This window comes from Gasterosteus aculeatus, chromosome 3, assembly GCF_964276395.1.
Source record: "Gasterosteus aculeatus chromosome 3, fGasAcu3.hap1.1, whole genome shotgun sequence".
In the NCBI taxonomy this organism is placed as follows: domain Eukaryota; kingdom Metazoa; phylum Chordata; class Actinopteri; order Perciformes; family Gasterosteidae; genus Gasterosteus; species Gasterosteus aculeatus.
In genome coordinates this window covers 14,589,691-14,609,876 of record NC_135690.1, presented here as the reverse complement: position 1 = coordinate 14,609,876, position 20,186 = coordinate 14,589,691, and the positions used below count along the sequence as shown (strand labels likewise).

General features: G+C 46.3%; 2 protein-coding genes across 7 annotated transcripts in view; one reads left to right on the top strand and one right to left on the bottom strand.

The window, feature by feature from the left end:
- Positions 1-898, bottom strand: part of egfra (epidermal growth factor receptor a (erythroblastic leukemia viral (v-erb-b) oncogene homolog, avian)) — a 32,572-nt gene extending 31,674 nt beyond the window's left edge. Inside the window, exon 1 of the mRNA XM_040171544.2 lies at positions 616-898. Within this exon, the coding sequence (XP_040027478.1) occupies positions 616-694 (79 nt within the window). The 5' untranslated portion in view covers positions 695-898. The remainder of the gene's footprint in view (positions 1-615) is intronic.
- mmp16b (matrix metallopeptidase 16b (membrane-inserted)) lies at positions 884-18,484 on the top strand. Of its 6 annotated transcripts, none has more exons than XM_078099588.1 (11): positions 884-1,026; positions 7,909-8,057; positions 8,312-8,326; positions 8,626-8,742; positions 9,684-9,988; positions 13,001-13,162; positions 13,406-13,650; positions 13,762-13,900; positions 15,313-15,463; positions 16,553-16,668; positions 17,569-18,407. In XM_078099588.1, the coding sequence occupies exons 2-11, from the start codon at positions 7,954-7,956 to the stop codon at positions 17,928-17,930; spliced, it is 1,716 nt and encodes a 571-aa protein (XP_077955714.1). In that variant the 5' UTR covers positions 884-1,026; positions 7,909-7,953; the 3' UTR covers positions 17,931-18,407. The 6 variants fall into 6 exon arrangements, with proteins under 6 accessions (XP_077955714.1, XP_077955715.1, XP_040027993.1 ...); XM_078099589.1 differs by lacking the exon at positions 884-1,026 and adding an exon at positions 1,041-1,161; XM_040172059.2 differs by lacking the exon at positions 884-1,026 and adding an exon at positions 5,804-6,317 and having other exon boundaries at positions 13,433-13,650; positions 17,569-18,484.
- The last annotated feature ends 1,702 nt before the right edge of the window (positions 18,485-20,186 follow it).

The window sequence follows — 20,186 nt, the reverse complement described above, 5'->3', positions numbered from 1 at the left end:
GTTTCAAGGTGACAGCATCGCTCTGTTTATTCTATTTTTGCCCACAATTAGGTCAAACGCTGCATAAGACAAAACAAAGATCACACTGCTCACAAAGTATTTCAAATGAAAGAAGAAGAAGAAGAAGAAGAAGAAGAAGAAGAAGAAGAAAAAGGAGCAGCAGAAATAGAAGTACGCCATTATATTGCTCAATCTTCTTCCCCTCCCAGCATCATCCGCACTTTTCGGGGTGGAAATGTGCGCACTCGGGTCACCGTGACATTTCGCATATTTTAAATCGCCCAATTAACCACAACTTCCCCTCATCGCGCGCGCGCGCACACACACACACACACACGCACACACACACACGACTGTAACCCTCATCGATAACTGCCCCGGGGCAGACACCGAACGCTGCATTTGGTCCTGCGTAACTTTTATCAGTCCGCAGACTGAACAGCGAGACTTTTTTTTCTTCCCCCTTTTTTTCTTCGAGTTTCTCTGCTGCTTTTTTTTCTGCCTGTGATTTCTGCGAGATTTATTCAAAGGCAAATCCCAACGAGAAAGCAAACGAGCGTGTGTGTGTGTGCGTGCGTGTGTGTGTGTGTTGTTGTAGCAGCCCGACGCACGTACCTTTCTTTTCCGCCAGAACGCAGCAGCCCCAGCAGAGCACGGAGGTGAGCCGCAGCCACTTCTCCAGCCCGGTTGCCATCGTGGGGTTTTTTTTCTCCTCAGGAATCCCGGGCAGAAGGTGTCATTGCGTAACCGCGGCGCGCGCTATTCCGCCTGCTCGAAATCAACAACAACAAGAAAGACCACCAAAATCTTTAAGTTTGTTGTTGTTGGTTGTTGTTGTTTTTTATGCCCGTTAAAGTGAAAGACTTAAGTCCTTCTCTGGGAGACTCAAAACTTTGACAGCTCCTCCTCCTCCTCGCGGATATCTCTGCGCGAGCTCTCTTGCAGCGGAGGGGGGCGGGGGGCAGACTGCTGGCGGCTGTGACGTCACCAGGAGGGAGGACAGATGCGCCTCCTCCCGCTGCTCAGGTGAGCTTTTCAGACTGGATGCTTCGTTCCTTTTCTCTAGGAAAGACGTGGTGTCTGCGATGACGTCACACTGTTTAGGGGGGAAAAACGGCGCAGAAGTACGGGAAAAAGTACACGTGACTCGTGCAAACGCAGGTACGGCTACGTCTTCTTTGTTGACTTTTAGTTCAGCGGTTCATTGGCTCCCGACGGTTATGATTGAATTCTATCATTCATCGTCTTTCAATAGAATCATAAGGTGTTGAAAATATTTAGAGATAAACGCAATCTAAACTGATAAAAAAAACTCATTTAAACTGGGCTTTCTCCTTAATTAAAGCTGCTATAAGTAGCTACCTTTTGGGTTGATTGTGGCGGCCCCTGTGGATGGACGTGGTACTGCTCATACCGTGGTATTGTATCATGTGGAAAGTAGTATTGGTGTGTATTGACGATCTATCGGTCCAGATGTGGGTCAATTTATCAGTCAATTACTAAAGTAAGTTTGAGGGTTCGACTCTACCTGCAAACTTTACGTTACTTAATGAACTCAAAAACATAAATTAGCTTTAAAAATCCAACATTTGCTGCCTTTAGAAAGTTGTGTTAAATGTGCTTCTATCTTCCATCTTGCTTTTAATAATTAGTAGTTAATAACATGAAAACGTTAATTAATAATGTCGAGTGAGATGATTGAATGCTTGAGTAACCTTTGTCATAATGCCTTTTCTTACATAGTTGGACTTTTGATTTGACTTCACATTTGGCATCTGTAAAACATGCAAAACTAAATGATGGAAACGTGTTTAGAGTCATTTCCACTACTTGGGAATGCAGAAAGCCTTTTTGGCAGCAGACATTCTGACTTGTCACTGCAAGTTCAACTAATATCCTTGTTGGCTGATTTCCATTGAGTGTCCAGGTCATTCAGCCAGTAAGTGAGCATGCACAATCTCAGGAGGACCCTGTTGGCAGATTGGATTTGCTTTTAATATGATTTATAATCACCTGAGCTTTTCTTGCTATGTCGTGAAAAAAAAATATATATATATATATTTTTATATAGCTATACCACCAGACCGCCACTGTAACAGCAGACAAAGCTCTACGACTGACGCTGAGCAAACAAATACGCACACTACCTGATGCAAGTGCCCTTGTTGCTATTTCAGCTGAACCCCTAAAGTTAAAGGAAAGGGTGTCAATGATAAAGGCCACAGACGTATTTCCCAATGTCTGTACTTAGAACTTTCACCACAAATGAAAATTGCGTACCGTGCCATCTCCCGTGAAACGTTAGCCTCACATTAGGTCATCTGTCCACAAAGAAAATGCTCATAATCTCACCCAACACAATAACCTCTTCCTCCTACAGCACAACCAAAGACAATTTGGCGAGCCATTAGGCCGCGGTAACGAAATAAACATCAGCGTGAGAAATGATTTCTATCACTCCTGTCCCCATAGAGTCTGATCTGTGTACAACAACAATGACATTTAAGCAGCTTGACAAGCAGTTAGACTCAGCTCCGATCAGACGGGCGATCCGTCAGCGTGACACTGATCGGGCTTTCTCTCAAACATCAACTAATACATGTGGGTGAACTGGCAACTTTAGGAGCTTTCTCTCTACATATATTCTTTTAAATAGATTAAGAGTGGTCAAATATTTAAAGGTTTACTTTTAGGGAAAACACAATCTTCGGAGTCACATTTGTCATTTATTTGAGTTTGCATGTTTTGCCACATGCTGAGCCACAATGGAGGCTTTGTAACGAAGAAATAAAACGTTGAGAAATCGCTTTCGACACCGCTGATCATTAACTCAATTATGAAACGTTCCGTTGTGAGAAAGAAAAACGTCCGTGCGTGCGTTTACAGTGTTTCACATCGCCGTCCTTACGGGGCCTCGTGGCAGAGCCGTCCGCCAACCAAGCAGCAACAATAAACAGACGCAGAATAATGGGCAGAGCGGAAAGGATTGTTAAAAAACATACAAGAGGGAGGCGAGGAAAAAAAGAGTGTGAGAGAGCGAGAGGAGAGATGACAGCTACCGGCTGGAAAACTAAATACGTATCCCACTGTGCAATATTCTCATATTTTCCACCTCTTTTGTTCAGGAAGTACTGGTATTCAGTACCTGAAGGGACGTTTTGGATAAGCACCAAGATCTTTCAGGTACAATCAGAGCCAACCACACATTTAAGAGGAGGATTTTTTTACACAAGGAGTCTCATTAAGTGGTTCGGTGAGGCAGAAAGGTCATGTGACTGAAGGGAGAAGATGTGATGTCCTGAAGGTTTGACGCGGCCCAGATGGACCAGCAACATCTCAAGAAGGGAAGAAAAAAAACAAACACATGCGGAAGTAACAACCCCCATCAACAAGAGGAGTTATTGTGGGAACATCAGAGAGATGCAGGAGACGCAAGAACACAACACATGGGTTCGTTTAGGATTCACTGTCACTCGGTGTCCATGAGGATTATTTGCATTTGTCTTGGATGATGTTACATCACAAATGGAGTCCAATGTGTGGATGCCTTTTTCTTTTAATAAATCTGTTGTCTTGCCACCTGAACTCAATATAAATATATATATATATATATATATCTTTACGCACAACACAGATGATCAAAAGGGCTTCACAGCCCGGACTGAACAAAAGAAAGGAGGAAGGAAGAGATAAAACCATCCGCACACCGTCAACTTTCTGTGCGGAAACTGATCCCGACAACTCATAATTCATATTTTTGTTACACATTTCACCAGAAAATGATTATTGACCAGTTGATCAAATAGTAAAAAGCCTAAAAGAATGACAACATCTGTAGAATTAGCGATCATGCTTCCAAACATCTTCATTTCAGAAGTCATTATAAATGTTCACACCGTGCATTGAATAAATGATCCCATGACAGCTTTAATAACAGCTTTGAATAATATCTTAGGAAACCCTGTTATTGGCTTAATATGTGGTTGAAAAGCCTCGAGCGCTCGGAGCAAACTGTCAAGTACCAATTAATTAGGTTTAATTAGAGAAGCCAGTGAGATTACCTTGTAGCTCACCATCTGCTCTCCCCTCCTAAAGCAAACTATGCTTCAGCTAAACTTCAATAGGAACAAATAGTTCAGTGTATGGATGTATTGTTGTATTGTGATAACGAGCACACACACACAAACACACACACACACACACTCACAACGCACACACACTTTGTTGCCTCTTCCCATGGAGAGCGATCAAACATGTGCACATCTCATTGCTCTGTTTTACCGTTTCCCGAGGAGGCCCCCGGTCTTTGGCTCCGAGCCATCTTCACTTGCCGGAGCATGTGGTCTCCATGGCAACCCGCTGGGTTACCGAGTAAACACCTGAAAGTAAATGAATGAACCTGTTCTAATCCAATCGGAATCCCTTTCTCAACCAGTCAGGTCCTGTTTCACGGCATGGAACACCTAGTTTGGTTATGAGTAATGTGAATGATTTTCAGAATGTTTTGTGTGTTCGGGTTTCAATGCCGATTCAGCAGTTGTAATTCAATGTGCACGCCTGCGTATAATAACACTTGGGATAGAGTTTATCTGTGAGGCCCTTTAAAATCATTAAGCGCTCAACATGAAGGAGGAAAAAGTCTGGTTAGCGAGGAAAAAGAATGAAACAATCGAATTATTAACAACAACGTAGGAAATCCTTTGAATCCAAGAAAATAGATAGAAATAGATAGATAGAAACCCGAGTGGTTTGGTGGCTGAGGGGATGAGGCCGAGGGTCCTCATTCCCACAGCTGTTGCCGGTGCTTCAAGCTCATTCAAATCAGTGGTGAGAAAGTGTCCCTGGATGCGGGAAGCTGCGAGTCATCCAAGAGAGGATAATAAAATGGATAAAAGGATGTGCATTGGACCACGGTCGCAGGAAACACTGCCGAGCCACAAACGGGTCCGTTTGGATGAGATTCATTCCAACTCGCTCTTGTGCACGTTGATTGAAGTAATGAGATAATAGGTGTAATCAGCACACGTGTAGATTTCTCTGCAGGTAGCCAAACTCTTTCCAAAGCTTCTGGCTCCTTTTTTATAATGATATTATTGACTTAATAAAAAAGTGTGGAGAGGATTCCGCTGTGAGCTCTGTCTTCACCCCCCACCCCCCCCATTACGCCCTTTCTGCTAATCAATGTCATTCAGGTTCCAGTATTGACTTGCGCCCTCTGAGGAGCAGCTGCCGGCCGCTGTCCTCTGGGAAACAGCGCCACCGCGCGGCTCGTTGGAGCATTTCAGCTCGAGCTTGAGCTAAAAATGTCAGGTCGTTTGTTCTGTGTCCTCAGGCCATGAGACCAGCACGTAGGGATATTTAAAGATAGGACAGTGTGAATTAGACTTATGCCCCCCCCCCCCCCCCCCCCCCGCGTCCTACATAACACGCCAATAATGGCGTGAAGATTAATGTGCAAATCATTGGCAAGGTGCATGTTAAATGTCTGTGTATCACGCAGTTTTTTCAGTGCACATAGAGATAATTTGCCTCTGAGGTTCGCAAAGGCGTCGGCCGAAGAATGTCCCATCAGTCCGCAATCCGGATCCAAAGCTTCGTTTTAATATGAAGGGATTCGCGCAGCGTCTGATCTGCACGTGTGCTTCAAACTGCACAGAGAGAACGCGAAAGTCCACCGTGCAGGAACAACGGAGGAGGAAAAAACGCACTCCGTGTGACGCGCAGCGCGCAGGAGCCGCTCGCATGATGCTGCCAAGCGGCGCTGCGCCGTGCGAGAAATCAAAGCGCAGGCGTGGAGTCGGGAGCGAGGGAGCGAGGGAGGGAGGGAGGGAGCGAGGGAGGGAGGCTATCTTGCGCAGATTGGGTACTGTACATGGCCATTGATGCTGCCGGATAGATGTAGCCCCTGATGTAAATAAGAATGGCGACGGCAGCGGGTTTAACGTGCCGCGCAATCTCTGCTTGACGTCGGAACATTTTACGCCAAACGTCGGGATTTTATAAAAAAAAACAACAACAACAAGGAAAAACACTAGGGGGGGGGGGGGGGGGGGGGGCTTTTTTTTCTTCTCCTCGTTTTTCATCCGAAGCTGCCTTGAATAAGCTCAGCCCGATGATTTCCACTTGACACAAGAGCCACAGCGGACCGGCGGCTTCTTCTAATAAACACTCGGGACAAACAGGTCATTATGACCTTAGCATCCTCCAGTGCAAGAAAACCATCGGATTGCTTCTACGCGGCAGCATTCTGCTTGCATTTGTCGCTTTGGATTTCGTGCGCCGTGTCCGGAGAGGAGGATCATCACTTCAGCGTTGAGGTAAGACCAGCGGCCTTCCTCCGCCTGGGTACCACAAAATGACCGCGCGCGCGCTCGCTCTCTCCTCCTCCTCCTCCTCCTCCTCCTCCTCCGACACCCCGCGCCACGGCTAGCGAAAGCATCCACCGGAGGTCCGTGCTTTCGACCCGCCCGGGCTGTCCGTGTCTGCACGACGGACACGACGGGGGACACGGACACGTTGGAAGCCAAATGTCTCGCATTGCTCGTTTGTAGAGAAATAAAAGGGATGCTCGTGGTATTACTCTGCTGTGCTCGTCCTAAAACGTGACACCCAGATGTGAAGTGGTAAATAATGCTTTCATCGGTGCACTTGTGTGTGGCGGGCCTACATAGAGTCAGACAGGCTTTTGGCATCATCACAGTGTTGAGGGGGGGGGGGGGGCATTAAATATTTAAAGACAAAAGCTCCAGTGTAGGATTAGCTTCTTCTTCTTTTTTTCATTTGCACCTCATTAATTGATGCCATTTTCATCCTCACCTCAGGCTCCCTCTCTCAACCTCCCTGAAGAAATAAAACGCTGAGGCCGCCATCAGTCACACAAACACATCATTACTCCGCGATGTGGCTCACTGAAATGTGCCTGATATCTCTCTGAGATCTGTGCCTTTTAACAAGCACACACAACACACACAGGAAACACGCCCACAGAGAGGGAGAGGGGAGGAAAAAGGAAAAGGGGTGGGGGGGGGGGGGGGGGGGGAGGATAAACAAGGCGTTTAGCTCAGCAGAAAGATGGATAGAGGCAGGCAGATGGAGGGGGTGGTGGGGGGGGGGACAGCTGGTTTGGCGCGTGGACAGCTGTGGATAGCGACCTCTTAGATTGAATCTGGCATTGACCCTCCCCCCCCCCCACACACACACACACACCAACCCGGATGGTGCGCGGCCTTGCTTCCCGTCCCTCTACCAAGCCGCGCTCTCGCTTTGGCGGGTTAGGGGGAGGAAGGCCCACCGTCCTGCACGCGGACTCTGACCAGCAGCCAGGTCACTAGATGGGATGCAGATTCATAGACACTGGAACCACCGCCGGATCGACCGATTCTACAAACCAAAAATATAGACACCAAAATAAATGACCCACAGCCATATCCTTGCTTCTTTTTAATTATGGGATTGACGTCTAATTGGGAAAAAATGGGTAGGTCAACTAAACGAATAATACTTTGCCCTCATTAAACGGCTGCTGCTTCGGTGCCTTTGAGCACGGTGTGTTCTGCGATGTGTGTTTGTATTCATCAGCCTCCCAAAGGGAAACACACTGAAAAACAGACTGGAAACAGTTACACGTGGAACCAAATCTAATCAAACCCAAGATGAAGGCGATTCGAGTGGAACGCTGCGGCAGACGGGCCGACTCGTTATTCTGATGCCTTTCACATTTTACAGCTCGGGTTTGCATTGTATTTGGTGATTAACTTCTAAAGTATCCTCTCAAAACCTGCAGAGATCAACCTTTTTCCTGTGCATCTTCTCCTGCTCCGTCTCCTTGATGTTCCTCCTGCTTTCTCTCTTTCTGAAGAAAGTCTCAATAATAGCCCAAACCTTTCTTTCCCTCTTCCCTCCTCGCAGCGATGGCTACAGAGGTACGGCTACCTTCCCCGCACAGAACCGGGGATGTCCGTCCTGCGCTCGGCCCAAACCATGCACTTAGCCATTGCCGCCATGCAGCGCGTCTATGGCCTCAATGTCACCGGGACACTGGATGAGAGAACCAAGGGGTGAGTACGCACACACATGCTAACGGGCCAAGCTGAGGTGCGCGTGTACTCTCGCCAGGCCAATCGGTGTCACATTAGTGCAAACGCTCCCCTCATTCATTTAAAAAATGCAGAAGTAAGGCTATCAATATTTCAATGAACGAGTGAAGGACCGAAATAGAGTTTTTCCTTTCCCTCCCCGTCACCATGTATGAAACAAGCTCAGGTGAAGGTTTTAACACTTTTTCTCCTTCTCATTTTGCACGACGATGCAGTGACATCACGCTGAGGTGAGAATTAATGTTGGTCTATTTATTACAGTGTGTGTGTGTGTGTGTGTGTGTGTGTGGGCGTGTTCTTGTGATAATGTGATGTGGTATGAATGAGAAAACATGAAACTTCGTCCCCGGCCCTCATTGAGAATATAATCCTCCTCTTGCATCCATGACTGTAGTTTGGTGACACTTCCTTTGCTGCTGTGATTGCATAAGGACGAGAACTGCTTAGTTCAGCTCAGTGCCGCGTGTGGCTTTTTGATGTGGATTTTTAACGCACAAAACTTTTGTCGCCGCCTCTTGTCTTCTTCAAGTTGGATGCAAAAGCCTCGCTGCGGCGTGCCGGACAAATTCAAAGGTGCCGCGAGGTCACGGAAGCGGAGGTACGCGCTGACAGGACAGAAGTGGCAGCGTACGCACATCACCTACAGGTGAGATATAGTGGAGGCAGTTGTCATGGCGACCATTGAGCTTAGCGGCGCTGGCTGTGGGTTTTCTGAGGTGTTCACTTTCTCAGCGCTCCTCTGCCTCTCGTCTCCTCCTCTTTAACCATCTGGGATCACATGCTCCGTGTTGTCATAGAGACCGCTCACATACGTCACACACACACACACACACACACACACACACACACACACACACACACACACACACACACACACACACACACAAGCACAGTGAGACGTGTTTACTTTCCAGATTATTAATAGGTTGTTTTTTTTTCATCAGAACAGCGTGACAATTGCAGGCTTCACCCTCCCTCATATACAATTGTTTCAAAATCCTGAGTGTAAATTATCCATAATCGCAGGAAGAAATATTCTGACTCTCCCTTTATCTCGCCCGATTAAGCTCCAGTTTTTAATAGCTTCTGAGGAGAGCTGATAAACTGGTCTCTGGCACAACTGCAAATTGACAGGTTACAGAAGAAAAAGACGATAACACTGTCAATTTATTCAAATCCTTCCTTCCTCCCCGAATTTGAATTGATGAGCTACCTCTCCTAATGGAATGTCAATCAGCGCTGAGCCGCCGCCGCCGCCGCTGCTGCCTGCCTGCACTTTATTCAAGAAATGAGTGGAGAGAGAGAGAGCGAGGGGGAAGATTTCCTGTGCCTCTCTGCCTGCTAGGGACTGATAACGAATGCTGTGCTAAAAGTTCAGTAAAAGCTGGTGGGCTTTAAGTAGTTGTGTCAAGTGCAACTTTTCTTTTTGTGTCTCCTTATTCTGAAAAGAAAGTATGGACACGTAAAAAAAACAACCTTCTCTCACAATGGAGGGGATAACGAGGCACGGGGGTCGGTGTATATTTTCTTTTTGCTGACTGTTTTGTCCCCCCCCCCCCCCCCCCCCCCCCGCGGTTCGTCCCACAGCATAAAAAATGTCACACCCAAGGTGGGCGGCCGCGAGACCCACGACGCCATCCGGCGGGCGTTCGACGTGTGGCAAGGCGTGACCCCGCTCCGCTTCGAGGCCGTCCCGTACAGCGCGCTGGAGACCGGCAGGCGCGACGTGGACATCACCATCATCTTCGCCTCTGGTTTCCACGGTGACAGCTCGCCCTTCGACGGGGAGGGGGGATTCCTGGCCCACGCCTACTTCCCGGGCCCGGGCATCGGAGGCGACACGCACTTTGACTCGGACGAGCCCTGGACCCTGGGGAACCCCAACCACGACGGTAAGTGAAAGACGGTCAGGGGTAAGACGAGGCTGACAATAAATAATAACCACGGGGGAGGGGGGGGGGTTTAGGATCGGGGGGGGAGCGAGGGGAGAAAGTGGAGAAGGAAAAGTGCATTCATGTAGAAGTAAGTAAACAAGTGAAGGGGGTGGAGGGAAGGAGGAAAAGCGTCGAGACGCAGACACAAAGAGCAGTCATCGTGGGGGACAGCTGAGGACTGATAGGAAACAAAGACTATCAGAGGGGGGGGGGGGGGGGGGCGTAAGCAGGGCAGCGTGCGGAGGATGCTTAGCCGAGAACACAGAATGCAGAGATGCCTTTGATCGGGCTGTGCTCTGTAAGAACGCATCGGCCCATCTGTCAGGATTCTGATGCTTTCTGCATAATAAGCTCCTCAGATGATAGAGAGCTCCGCTATTTTAAGACGTCGGTTGCTGCCACATGGTAACGGCCGTTCTGTTTTTAGTCAGTTTCGCTCAGTGGCGAGCTTCAAGAGAGGTGAGAGATGAGAGAAAAGTGCCCAATGCACTCCACATATCCACATATATATATAAAAATACTTAGGGATATTAAAGTACTGTATATATAAATGTAGTGATACCATTGCAACGTGTAAGAGTGATACATGTACAAAGTGATGATGATTTTAAGTGATGGAAGCACACGGTTCATTTCAAGGAGGAAAATAAAAACCCTGGAACTCTTTTATTTGGATTTGAGTCAGCATTAATTCGTTACTGCTCTCTCATCGTATGCTGCCTTTTCCTTTGGGAAATTCACCATCTTTAACTTGCCCTTTTAACCGAAACATACCAAATAAACAGTTCATAGCCGGTGAAAATGACCCACAGTACGAGTAAGGTTGGACTGCGAGGCGTCTCCGTACGTCCTCTCACCGGTGTCACCGGCCTTCTGCTGGCCTCCTCACCTCCAAAGTGATCAAATGGCAAATAAACCCAACCTGGGTAACAGCTGTTCATGCTCATGGAAATTACAGTATGACGAGATCTGGTAAACTAATATTACTTAAAAGAAACAAATGAGTGAATTGACGGTATTATACTTCAAATCCTGTTCAGCGACGTGACACATAGTTTGTTACAACTGAAGCCAAATTAGCGTTGCTTTTTTTTAACTAAATGTTTTATTAAGAAATTTTAACTAGTTAGTTAAATGACAAGAATTATAAATAAATAACGTCTCACTCTGATCTTAGCTATGTTAGCTATGTGCATCCTCCTAATAATGGAACGGAACTCCTTTAGAAGAACCTTCATCCTAATCTTTATCTTTATCTATTTTAAAGTTATAGTCTTAGTATTTTGAGCGAGGAACGTTGTTGTTTTACTGTCTGCAGCATCATCACTGCCCTCTGCTGCACTGCAATGTAATATAATGTTACCGTGTGCTACGACGTGTATTATGGGTGTATATTTGGGTTACGTATGGGTTACGTTATGTTCTCTTATGTAATATTTTATTGTGTCAATTCAATTGATTTACATGGCGTTAAATAATAAGAGATGTTATCGTGGGACACTCTTCATATAGAGCAGTCCATAATCTACAGAGACTCAACGTTCGCCATGAGCCATCGCTGAGGCGACAGCGGCCACTTGGGCCCCATGACGCGCTGTTACGTAATGCCCGGCCTTGTCATGTTATGTTACTGCGGATGATGCTGCGATGGATCAGCTTAGGTTGTCACGGATCTATTTGCCGCCGCGTGGTCGCGCGTTACGTGGAACGTAAAGTGGACCGTCTCTTGCCAATGTGGATTCTGGCAGAGTGCAGCATCGACATGAGAGGGGAGGCGAGATAATGGAGCCTTTTCTTAGAAGAGCATCCACACACACTTTAATTACCCCACCTACAGGGCGCCAGCCTGCTTCGCTAATACCCGTGTGCCAATGCGCTTACATTCTGTCCTCCCATCAGCGGTGGAGGAGGGTAACGGCTCACATTGTGTTTGTTGTTTGCCGCCCATCAGCTCCGGTCCCTCGCTGGCATTGGTTCTCATACGGGCCCATGCTAATTGTCTCAGACTCCCCAGTTCTCCGTGTTGGAGAAGCTGTGCGGCCTTTGATGGGCGTAATTGTAAATGTTGCATGTTGCCATGTGCGCTAATGGTAGCCCGTCTCCTGGAAGGCCTTGTGGGACGGTTTTGGGTTTTGATGGAAGGAGCTGGTTGTGTTGGATAAACGGGGGGAGGGGGGGGGTTGACCTTTTAGCTGCCGGCGGAGGGTCAGTGGTGGGTCGGTGCAGCGCTCCTGGCAGGAGTGGCTGTATCGGCAGTCTCCTGGGGAGAGCTCGCGTAGCAGGCTGTAAACGGTGAACTTCTCTCTAAACCAGGTGGACGCTGGGGGCCGCTGACCGCCGGCACCGACCGCGGCATTTGTTCTCGTGCCGCGGGCCGCGATGTGTGTCTCTCTGCGCTCTAATCCCTGCGGTACACCTGCAGCAATGTTTGAAAAGGGCTAAGAAATAAGGTCGGAAACCTAAAAAGGTCGTCAATTTAGAAAACCTGAAAAAAAAGAATAGCTCAAATATAAATATTCTTAAATTATTGACTGATGATCAGAAATGTGAGATTTCCTCATGGTGACATATTTATCCAGTAGTCACTAAAAGACCAGAGAGAAGTATGACTATCTACTGGTATTATCTTTGCCCACCTCATAGCTTATCTTCCCTTCTCTTGGGAATGATTCCACATTTTTGCCATGAGCTCAGCGTCTAATTATATCCGTATCAATAATTAATGAACTTATTCCTTCATCATGCGTTTCTGTGCTTATGGCAGTATGTCATATGCTGATAATAATAATGATAATAATATATAGAGTGGTTCCACAAGCTTTAATACTGCTCGTTAATGAGTGCGTCTGTACGTGGGTGGATGTCTTTTCTTTCTCCACCTCTTGTTATCCCCTGTACGTACCGCGTACGTGATGGAGTTTTCATTTTTTTTTTTTTTGTTGCATCATCGGTGTCCTCTTCCCCCTGCAGGTAACGACCTGTTCCTGGTCGCGGTGCACGAGCTGGGCCACGCCCTCGGCCTGGAGCACTCCAACGACCCCACTGCTATCATGGCTCCCTTCTACCAGTACATGGACACGGAGAACTTCAAACTACCTCACGATGACCTCCAGGGCATCCAGAAGATATACGGTAACCCTCTGTCTTATATCTCAATCTCTACGTACTGATGATGTTTAGCAGTTTTAAAAAAATTTGATGTTGACCTCAAGAGCAATGTCACGTATGCATGAATATTTTCATATTCACAATTACAAACATTCAGTAACAGTGTGACAGGAGGCATCATTTGTCAGGTGTTATAGAGTGACTCAAATAACAAATCATCTGTGCCAATATTAAAGTAGCAAGTTACTCAATTTCTCAATGGGTAAGGTCCAGAAAAACCTTTCGTCTTTTTAGGTCCACCAGATAGGGCACCGCAGCCTACCAGGCCGCCGCCCACGGTCCCTCCTCCTCGCTTCCACCCTCCCTCAGACCCCCGTAAACACGACCGCCACGCCAGACCCCATCGCCCTCCGCAGGGGGCCAAGCCCTTCAACCCCAACTCCAAACCCAACATCTGCGACGGAGGCTTCAACACGCTGGCCATCCTCCGTCAGGAGCTGTTCGTCTTCAAGGTAGGGGGGTGGGGGTCTTTGAAAATCATTTTAAAAACGTTTCGGGTGGCGCTGGTGGTGATAAAGGTGATGAAGGTGATGAAGATGACGCTGCTGTATTTATTTCTATAGGACCAGTGGTTTTGGAGGGTACGGGACAACTCCGTCGTCCCCGGTTACCCCATGCAGATAAACTACTTCTGGAAGGGATTGCCTCCCAAAATTGATGCCGTGTATGAAAATAGCGAAGGAAAGTTTGTCTTTTTCAAAGGTAAGAAAAGACATTAAATATTTCATATTTTGTATATGTATATTTTTATTCCTTAAAGGTTCCCTCTAGAAACACCCTTGATGAATAAAGCATTGCTCTACATAATATATAATAATAATATAATAGAGCTTTGCGTTGATGATGTTCATCCACACGCGAGAACACGCCATGAGTGTTTCTGCCACCGGCTTGATGCCGTGTCGCTAACGGCTTTTGCTGGCAATATGCCAAGAAATGTAGCAATGCACCAACGCAGGTGAGGGAGAAGGAGGCTGCTGCCTGCTGAACATGTCTGTAAAGACAGAAGGACGTAATAATAACTGAGAAAGCAAAAAGAAAAAAAGGAGAATCGATTGTGCCTGTGAAAGTGAGAACTCTTTCAACGTTTTAGGTTGTTTCTCTTATCGCATACCAACACTGCAGGGGATCGTTTATCATAAAGCACCTAAGCGGGCGACTTAGAGCCTGTTTTCCTTTATTTCATCTTTGGCGACAGAACGCGCGCAGGTCCAATGCAGCCATCCGTCCATCACGCAGATTAACAGGACATCTGTCTCCCAGTGGGATCGCAGAGCCCCCTGCTTTGCTTATTCACTGGAGGGGACTCAACTGCATGTGTGTGCATGTGCTGTCTACACAACCAGCCCGATCTCCAAAACCTGTTCGTAAAAATGTATACGAAAATCTTGAACATACAAATTCGTAGTGATACATACGAAAAGAATACGGACTGCAACTGATGACGTCGCCCTATTCAAAGTGGACGGGGACCTGCACCCCGAAAACACACTTTGTGAAGTCTAACCATGTAAAATAAACGTGTTATGATTGTGATTTTTAACGAGAAATCAATGTTAACTTGTAAGAATAGAATACTAGCCCTAACCCCCTCAAAACAGCCAACATGGCGGAGAGACGTTCACTCAAGAATCCAACATGGTCCGCCATGTTGTCCACTCAAGGGGCGTGGTTAACCACCGCCAGTTCCGATGTATTGTTACGAATTTGTATGTTCAAGATTTTCGTATACATTTTTACGAACAGGTTTTGGAGATCACGTTGACACAACACACACACACACACACACACACGCACGCACACACACACACACACAGCAGCACCCCTCAGTCTGCCTCAGGCATTCATGATCAGAATGAATTAAACGCACAAACAGCTTCAATAAAACTGAAATAACAGTTATATATATAATAATTCATTCTGCTTTTTATCGTATTATAGATTTTCTGCCGCGCGCATATTTCGTAAATGACGTGATACATCCGACGTTTGAAATCATGCAAATAAAAAACGAATACACGAAAGCACAGTTTCGTCTACAGCGATATTTGAGGTCATTTATTTATGAAAACGTCTTGGTCCCGGAGCCTCTTAACCGGCTGTGTGTATTTCAGGGAACCGTTTCTGGGTCTTCAAGGACACGACTCTCCAGCCTTCGTACCCTCAGGACATCTCGCTGTTCGGCAGCGGCATGCCCACCCAGAGCATCGAGACCGCCGTCTGGTGGGAGGACGTCGCCAAGACCTACTTCTTCAAAGGAGACAGGTCGGTGTTGTGTAGTTGAACCGGAGTCCGTGGGGACCATTAAAGGCTGAGATCTTTATTCAAGTCCTTCGTTTATGACGATAAATGGTTTTCTGCGTCGCCAAATGGTGTAAACAAGTATAAGGAGTGAATCCTGCAGCCAAAATAAAGGAATACAGAGTATTTGTCAGCTCTTTCCCTTCTGTTTTTCTCGTTTTAACTATAATCATTTTCGGTTTTGTTGATCAGCGCGTCTTCAATTTTAGCGTGGATTATTTCTGTAAGCTGTCACACATTGCTATTAAAATGCTGATTGTCTAATTAACAGCTGAAAAATGCCGCTTGTTGACGTTCAAGCATAAACAAGACATTTGTGGAGCGGATTCTTTTACTTCAGTGTTTGAGTTTTCATATTATTTGGTCTACTTGCACACATCTATTTATTTATTATTAGTTTTTAGTTAGAAACTGCAGGACGTGCAGAGAAAGTGTTGTTTGTCTCTGTCCACTGCGAGGGGCCCACATGTAGAGCGAGTGCCGGCGTGATTCACGTGTTTGTTCAGCTGTCGCGATGCATCACGTCCCGGGAGGTCAGAGGACCCCCGCTGAAAGCCGACCAAATGAGCGTCATGACACTGTCATGTGTGTGTGTGTGTGTGTGTGTGTGTGTGTGTGTGGACGCCGGCGGGCAAATAGCAGATCAATCCCCCGAAACTAATTTACCAGGCAGATAAACACAGTTTGAACGGATCGATTTCGCTGGTTCATGTGATCCAGATCTTTAAATGGTCAGATTGAGCTTCTGGTGTCTGACACGATGTTTTCATAAGATGTGTTTCGTTTGTGTGCAATACATGTTTTTAAATCTTTTACAATTACACGTTCTCCATGTTGTCAATTCACCATCCGGACGGGTTAGTGATGGATTCTTTTAACATCTGCCTACTTTTTTAGCATGTGTATCCACCTGGCACTACTCCTTGTGATTTAGAATGCATGGATGTGTGAATACACGCAGGAATAGTGGAAGGATTTCTGACCCGGGTGAGCAGACGAGGGATTCACGTCACTGACTTTTCGTCTGCTGCATTTCTATCCGTCCCGTCGTAGGTACTGGAGGTACAACGAGGACATGAGGACCATGGATCCGGGTTATCCCAAACCAATCACCATCTGGAAAGGCATTCCTGATTCTCCGCAGGGGGCCTTCGTGGACAAGGCCAACGGTATGGCAGCTTCGTGTCAGTGAGATTGACACTAAGTAGTCTAACACACTTATCAGTGGTTGGTAAGACAGAGTGACATTTAGAAAAAGATGAAGGGCAACACCGTAGAAAACACGTATCTAGTAACGTGGGATGCGTTGCAATTATTTCAGTCCTGTTTGCAACGACATGAAAGGAAAACAGCAGGTTGAATGACGTGCGCCTGTTTTCTGTTCACAAAGTCGCTTCATACACAAAGAGAGTTCTATGCATTAATAACTGAACTGCTGTTACAGTAATTTAGGCAAAAAAATCACAATAATCAATTATTTGTCTTTATAAAAATATTTACTATTTTTTATGATAGTTTGGGGATTTTGAAAAGAGATCTTGTCTCATTATCAAGTATTCTGATAATAAAGTCAACATAAGAACAACCTGGGTTCTAAAGTCCAGGATGACCCTTCTGCTAATTTCTAGCTCTTAGTATTTTGACGCAGCCACCAGATGGCAACAGACATCCAACTGAAGTTCATTCCTTTTGTCTCATACTGAGGAATCTGTGGATGCCACATTCTGTACAGCACGGAGCTCTTTGGTCATATAAATATTAACCAACACTGAGACCGGCTGAGCAGATCTTTATTGATCGGATCATAAATGTTGTGTCTTTTGGTAACGTTGTAATCTAAGAGTAGACATCAATGTCTACGGGCTCAGAAATACTAGTTTTACTACTAATCTACTCTGCAATTGTAATATTATTATGATTGTGATGCTTATTGTCTCTCATAGAGGCCGTATGGTTGTGGAGCTATTCCATGTTTCACTGTGTTTTATTTTATCAGGGGCTTAAGATGCGACTGCACAACGTTTGCAAGATAAACGCACAGCACATAACGTGCACTTGTCTCCCTGCAGGCTTCACCTACTTCTACAAGGGAAAGGAGTACTGGAAGTTCAACAACCAGCTGCTGCGCGTGGAGCCCGGCTACCCGAGGTCCATCCTGAGGGACTTCATGGGCTGCGACGGCCTGCCCGCCGACCCCGACTGGGACTGGGACCCGCCGGCGGCGGAGGAGCGCCACTACGACAACGGCGACGTGGACGTGGTCATCAAACTGGACAGCACGGGGGGCACGGAGAAAGCGGTGGCCATCGCCATCCCCTGCGTCCTGGCCCTGTGCATGATGGTCCTCCTCTACACCGTTTTCCAGTTCAGGAGGAAGAGCACGCAGCGCCACATACTGTACTGCAAGCGCTCCATGCAGGAGTGGGTCTGAGGGGGGGGGGGGGGGGGGGGACAGGGGGGTGGAAGGGGGGGCGAGGCTCCGACGGGCGTCTGCTCACTACTTGAAGCCCTGAGTGCGGCGGTTCGGGGGGGCGGTGGGGGGGTGGAGGGCAAAGGTCACGGTGCACGAGGATTGCCATGTTGGCAAGATTTTCAACAAGAAAACGGCTTGAACTCGCGAGAAGTTGTGTCCAGCTGACGCGCGTGTACGTGCGTTGACTCGTTTTTCCTGCGTCTTGGAGTGAACTCAAAGCGCGTGAGACGCGGTGAAGCGACTGTCTGTCCTCCTCTCTGCACGCCGCTTGACAACCAACAGCGGACAGACTAGATGCGGGCTTCTACTTTACTTTCTAATTCTTCATTAAATCGCCCTGAGCTGTGACTCCCTGTAAAAGATGAATCATTGTGTGGACGGACTGATACACAAACCAAATATGACCTTTTCTTCCAAAGAGGATTGCCGCTCCGTGTTCTTTTTAAATGGGATCTTTTTTTTTTTTTTGGTCCACGGATCGCGCTCGGATTTTCTTTTGCCATCAGTATTCCCATACGGCCGTCTGCTTCGTTATTCAGCGGGAGTGGAAAGCAAGAGCTGCAACTCGAAGACTGTCGCGGCAGTGCGTCTCCAAAACGGGGGCCCCAAAAACCTCTCTGCAATATTTATGAGACTGCCTTAATCACAGATTGCTTAAAAACTCTGGTCTCTTTCTGCCGACCGGCTCCGGGGTGCGAGCTGGATACTGAGTGGTGCAAGTCAAACACAGTTGTGCATACATTCATTCATTCATTCATTCATTACTGCCTGTGATGCAACTCCACAAGCAGCAGTAGTAAAAGGACGGTGTTACCATTACTCTCGGAAATGTGCTAAGTAGACATAAATGGTAAGCGGGCTGTCAGCTTTCATTTACCACCTCAACGGAGGGGATGAGAGAGAAAGGAAAGCTTAGTTGTGTGTGTGTGTGTGTGTGTGTGTGTCTGTGTGGGAAAAGACAGTAATTGTCCACGCTATATGTGTACTGTACTGTAGTGGTCAGTTATTGAACTGCTAACATCCGGCTTCCCTCTTTTTTTCCTGCCAAGCTTTGGACAATAATACTCCAAACCGTGTCGGTCCACGCGTTTCGAATCCTTTTTTTTAAATTCAACTTTTGTACAATGTTTGTAAGTTTACATGATATTTCAAAATGAAAAAGGGGCACGTAGGTTGTGGGAGGGAAAAAAAGGGAAAAATGGCAACAACAAAAAAAACTGACATGTACCATTGTTTAAAATGAGACAAGAAAAAGAAATGAGATTATTTCTGGTTAAAGGTCATCATCGCTGCATCTCTAGTTACCACAGGCACACGTGCCTTGTTTCAGTGGCCTGTGCTTTTTGCCCCGATGGCTCCTTCTTCTCACTTAGTCAATACGGATGATCGAATGCAAAGTGAAACGATTGTGTAGAAGAAGAGAGACGTGCAAACAATAACGAAGGTTATCGTCTCTTATCGACTCTGGATGTCAAGAAAACATTCAAACCGGTTCAATAATGGAACCAGGTTGTTTTATCCACTGTAATTGTAATGATCCATCATTCAATACCTATACTTATGTTACATTAACAAATTACTAATAAATGTTTATGGAACTAATCTAACATTGGAATTAACGGTCATGTAAAAATAAATTAAATAACCTAAACAAAGGCTGATGAGCCTTTTTTTATATTATATATCTTCAACTACGATGTCGCATAAACATATGGCATTAAACGCTAACGGTGTTTTGTTTCACAGAGTTTAATTGACTGTGAGAAACAACTAAGTGATAAACAGCAAAAAGCAAAAAGACAGACTACTCTAGAGGAAATGGCGCTAAACTGATCAGGAACATCTTCTGGCCCCGTGTTTGGTTTTATCGAAGCAATACACAGCTTGGAACATATTGTCTCCCTCAAATCGCCTTTGATTTTACATGTTACAACGTGGTGGTGCGGCGCGGCGTTTCTCAGACTTGTCTGTGAGCGTTCACGATGTGATTTTTTCATATATTTACTTGTGCTCCTTGATTTTGTTATTCTTCTTTTACTTGAACTTGTTATCAACATCGACTGTACAGGATATCTGACATAACCTTCCATATATATATATATACAGACATGAAGGCCATGCCATATTACGGAAAGGGATTTTAAAAATGTCTATAACCCTTCAGTTATTCTCAAGGATGATAAATGGCTCGCGCCCCGATCGATTGGGTTGCGA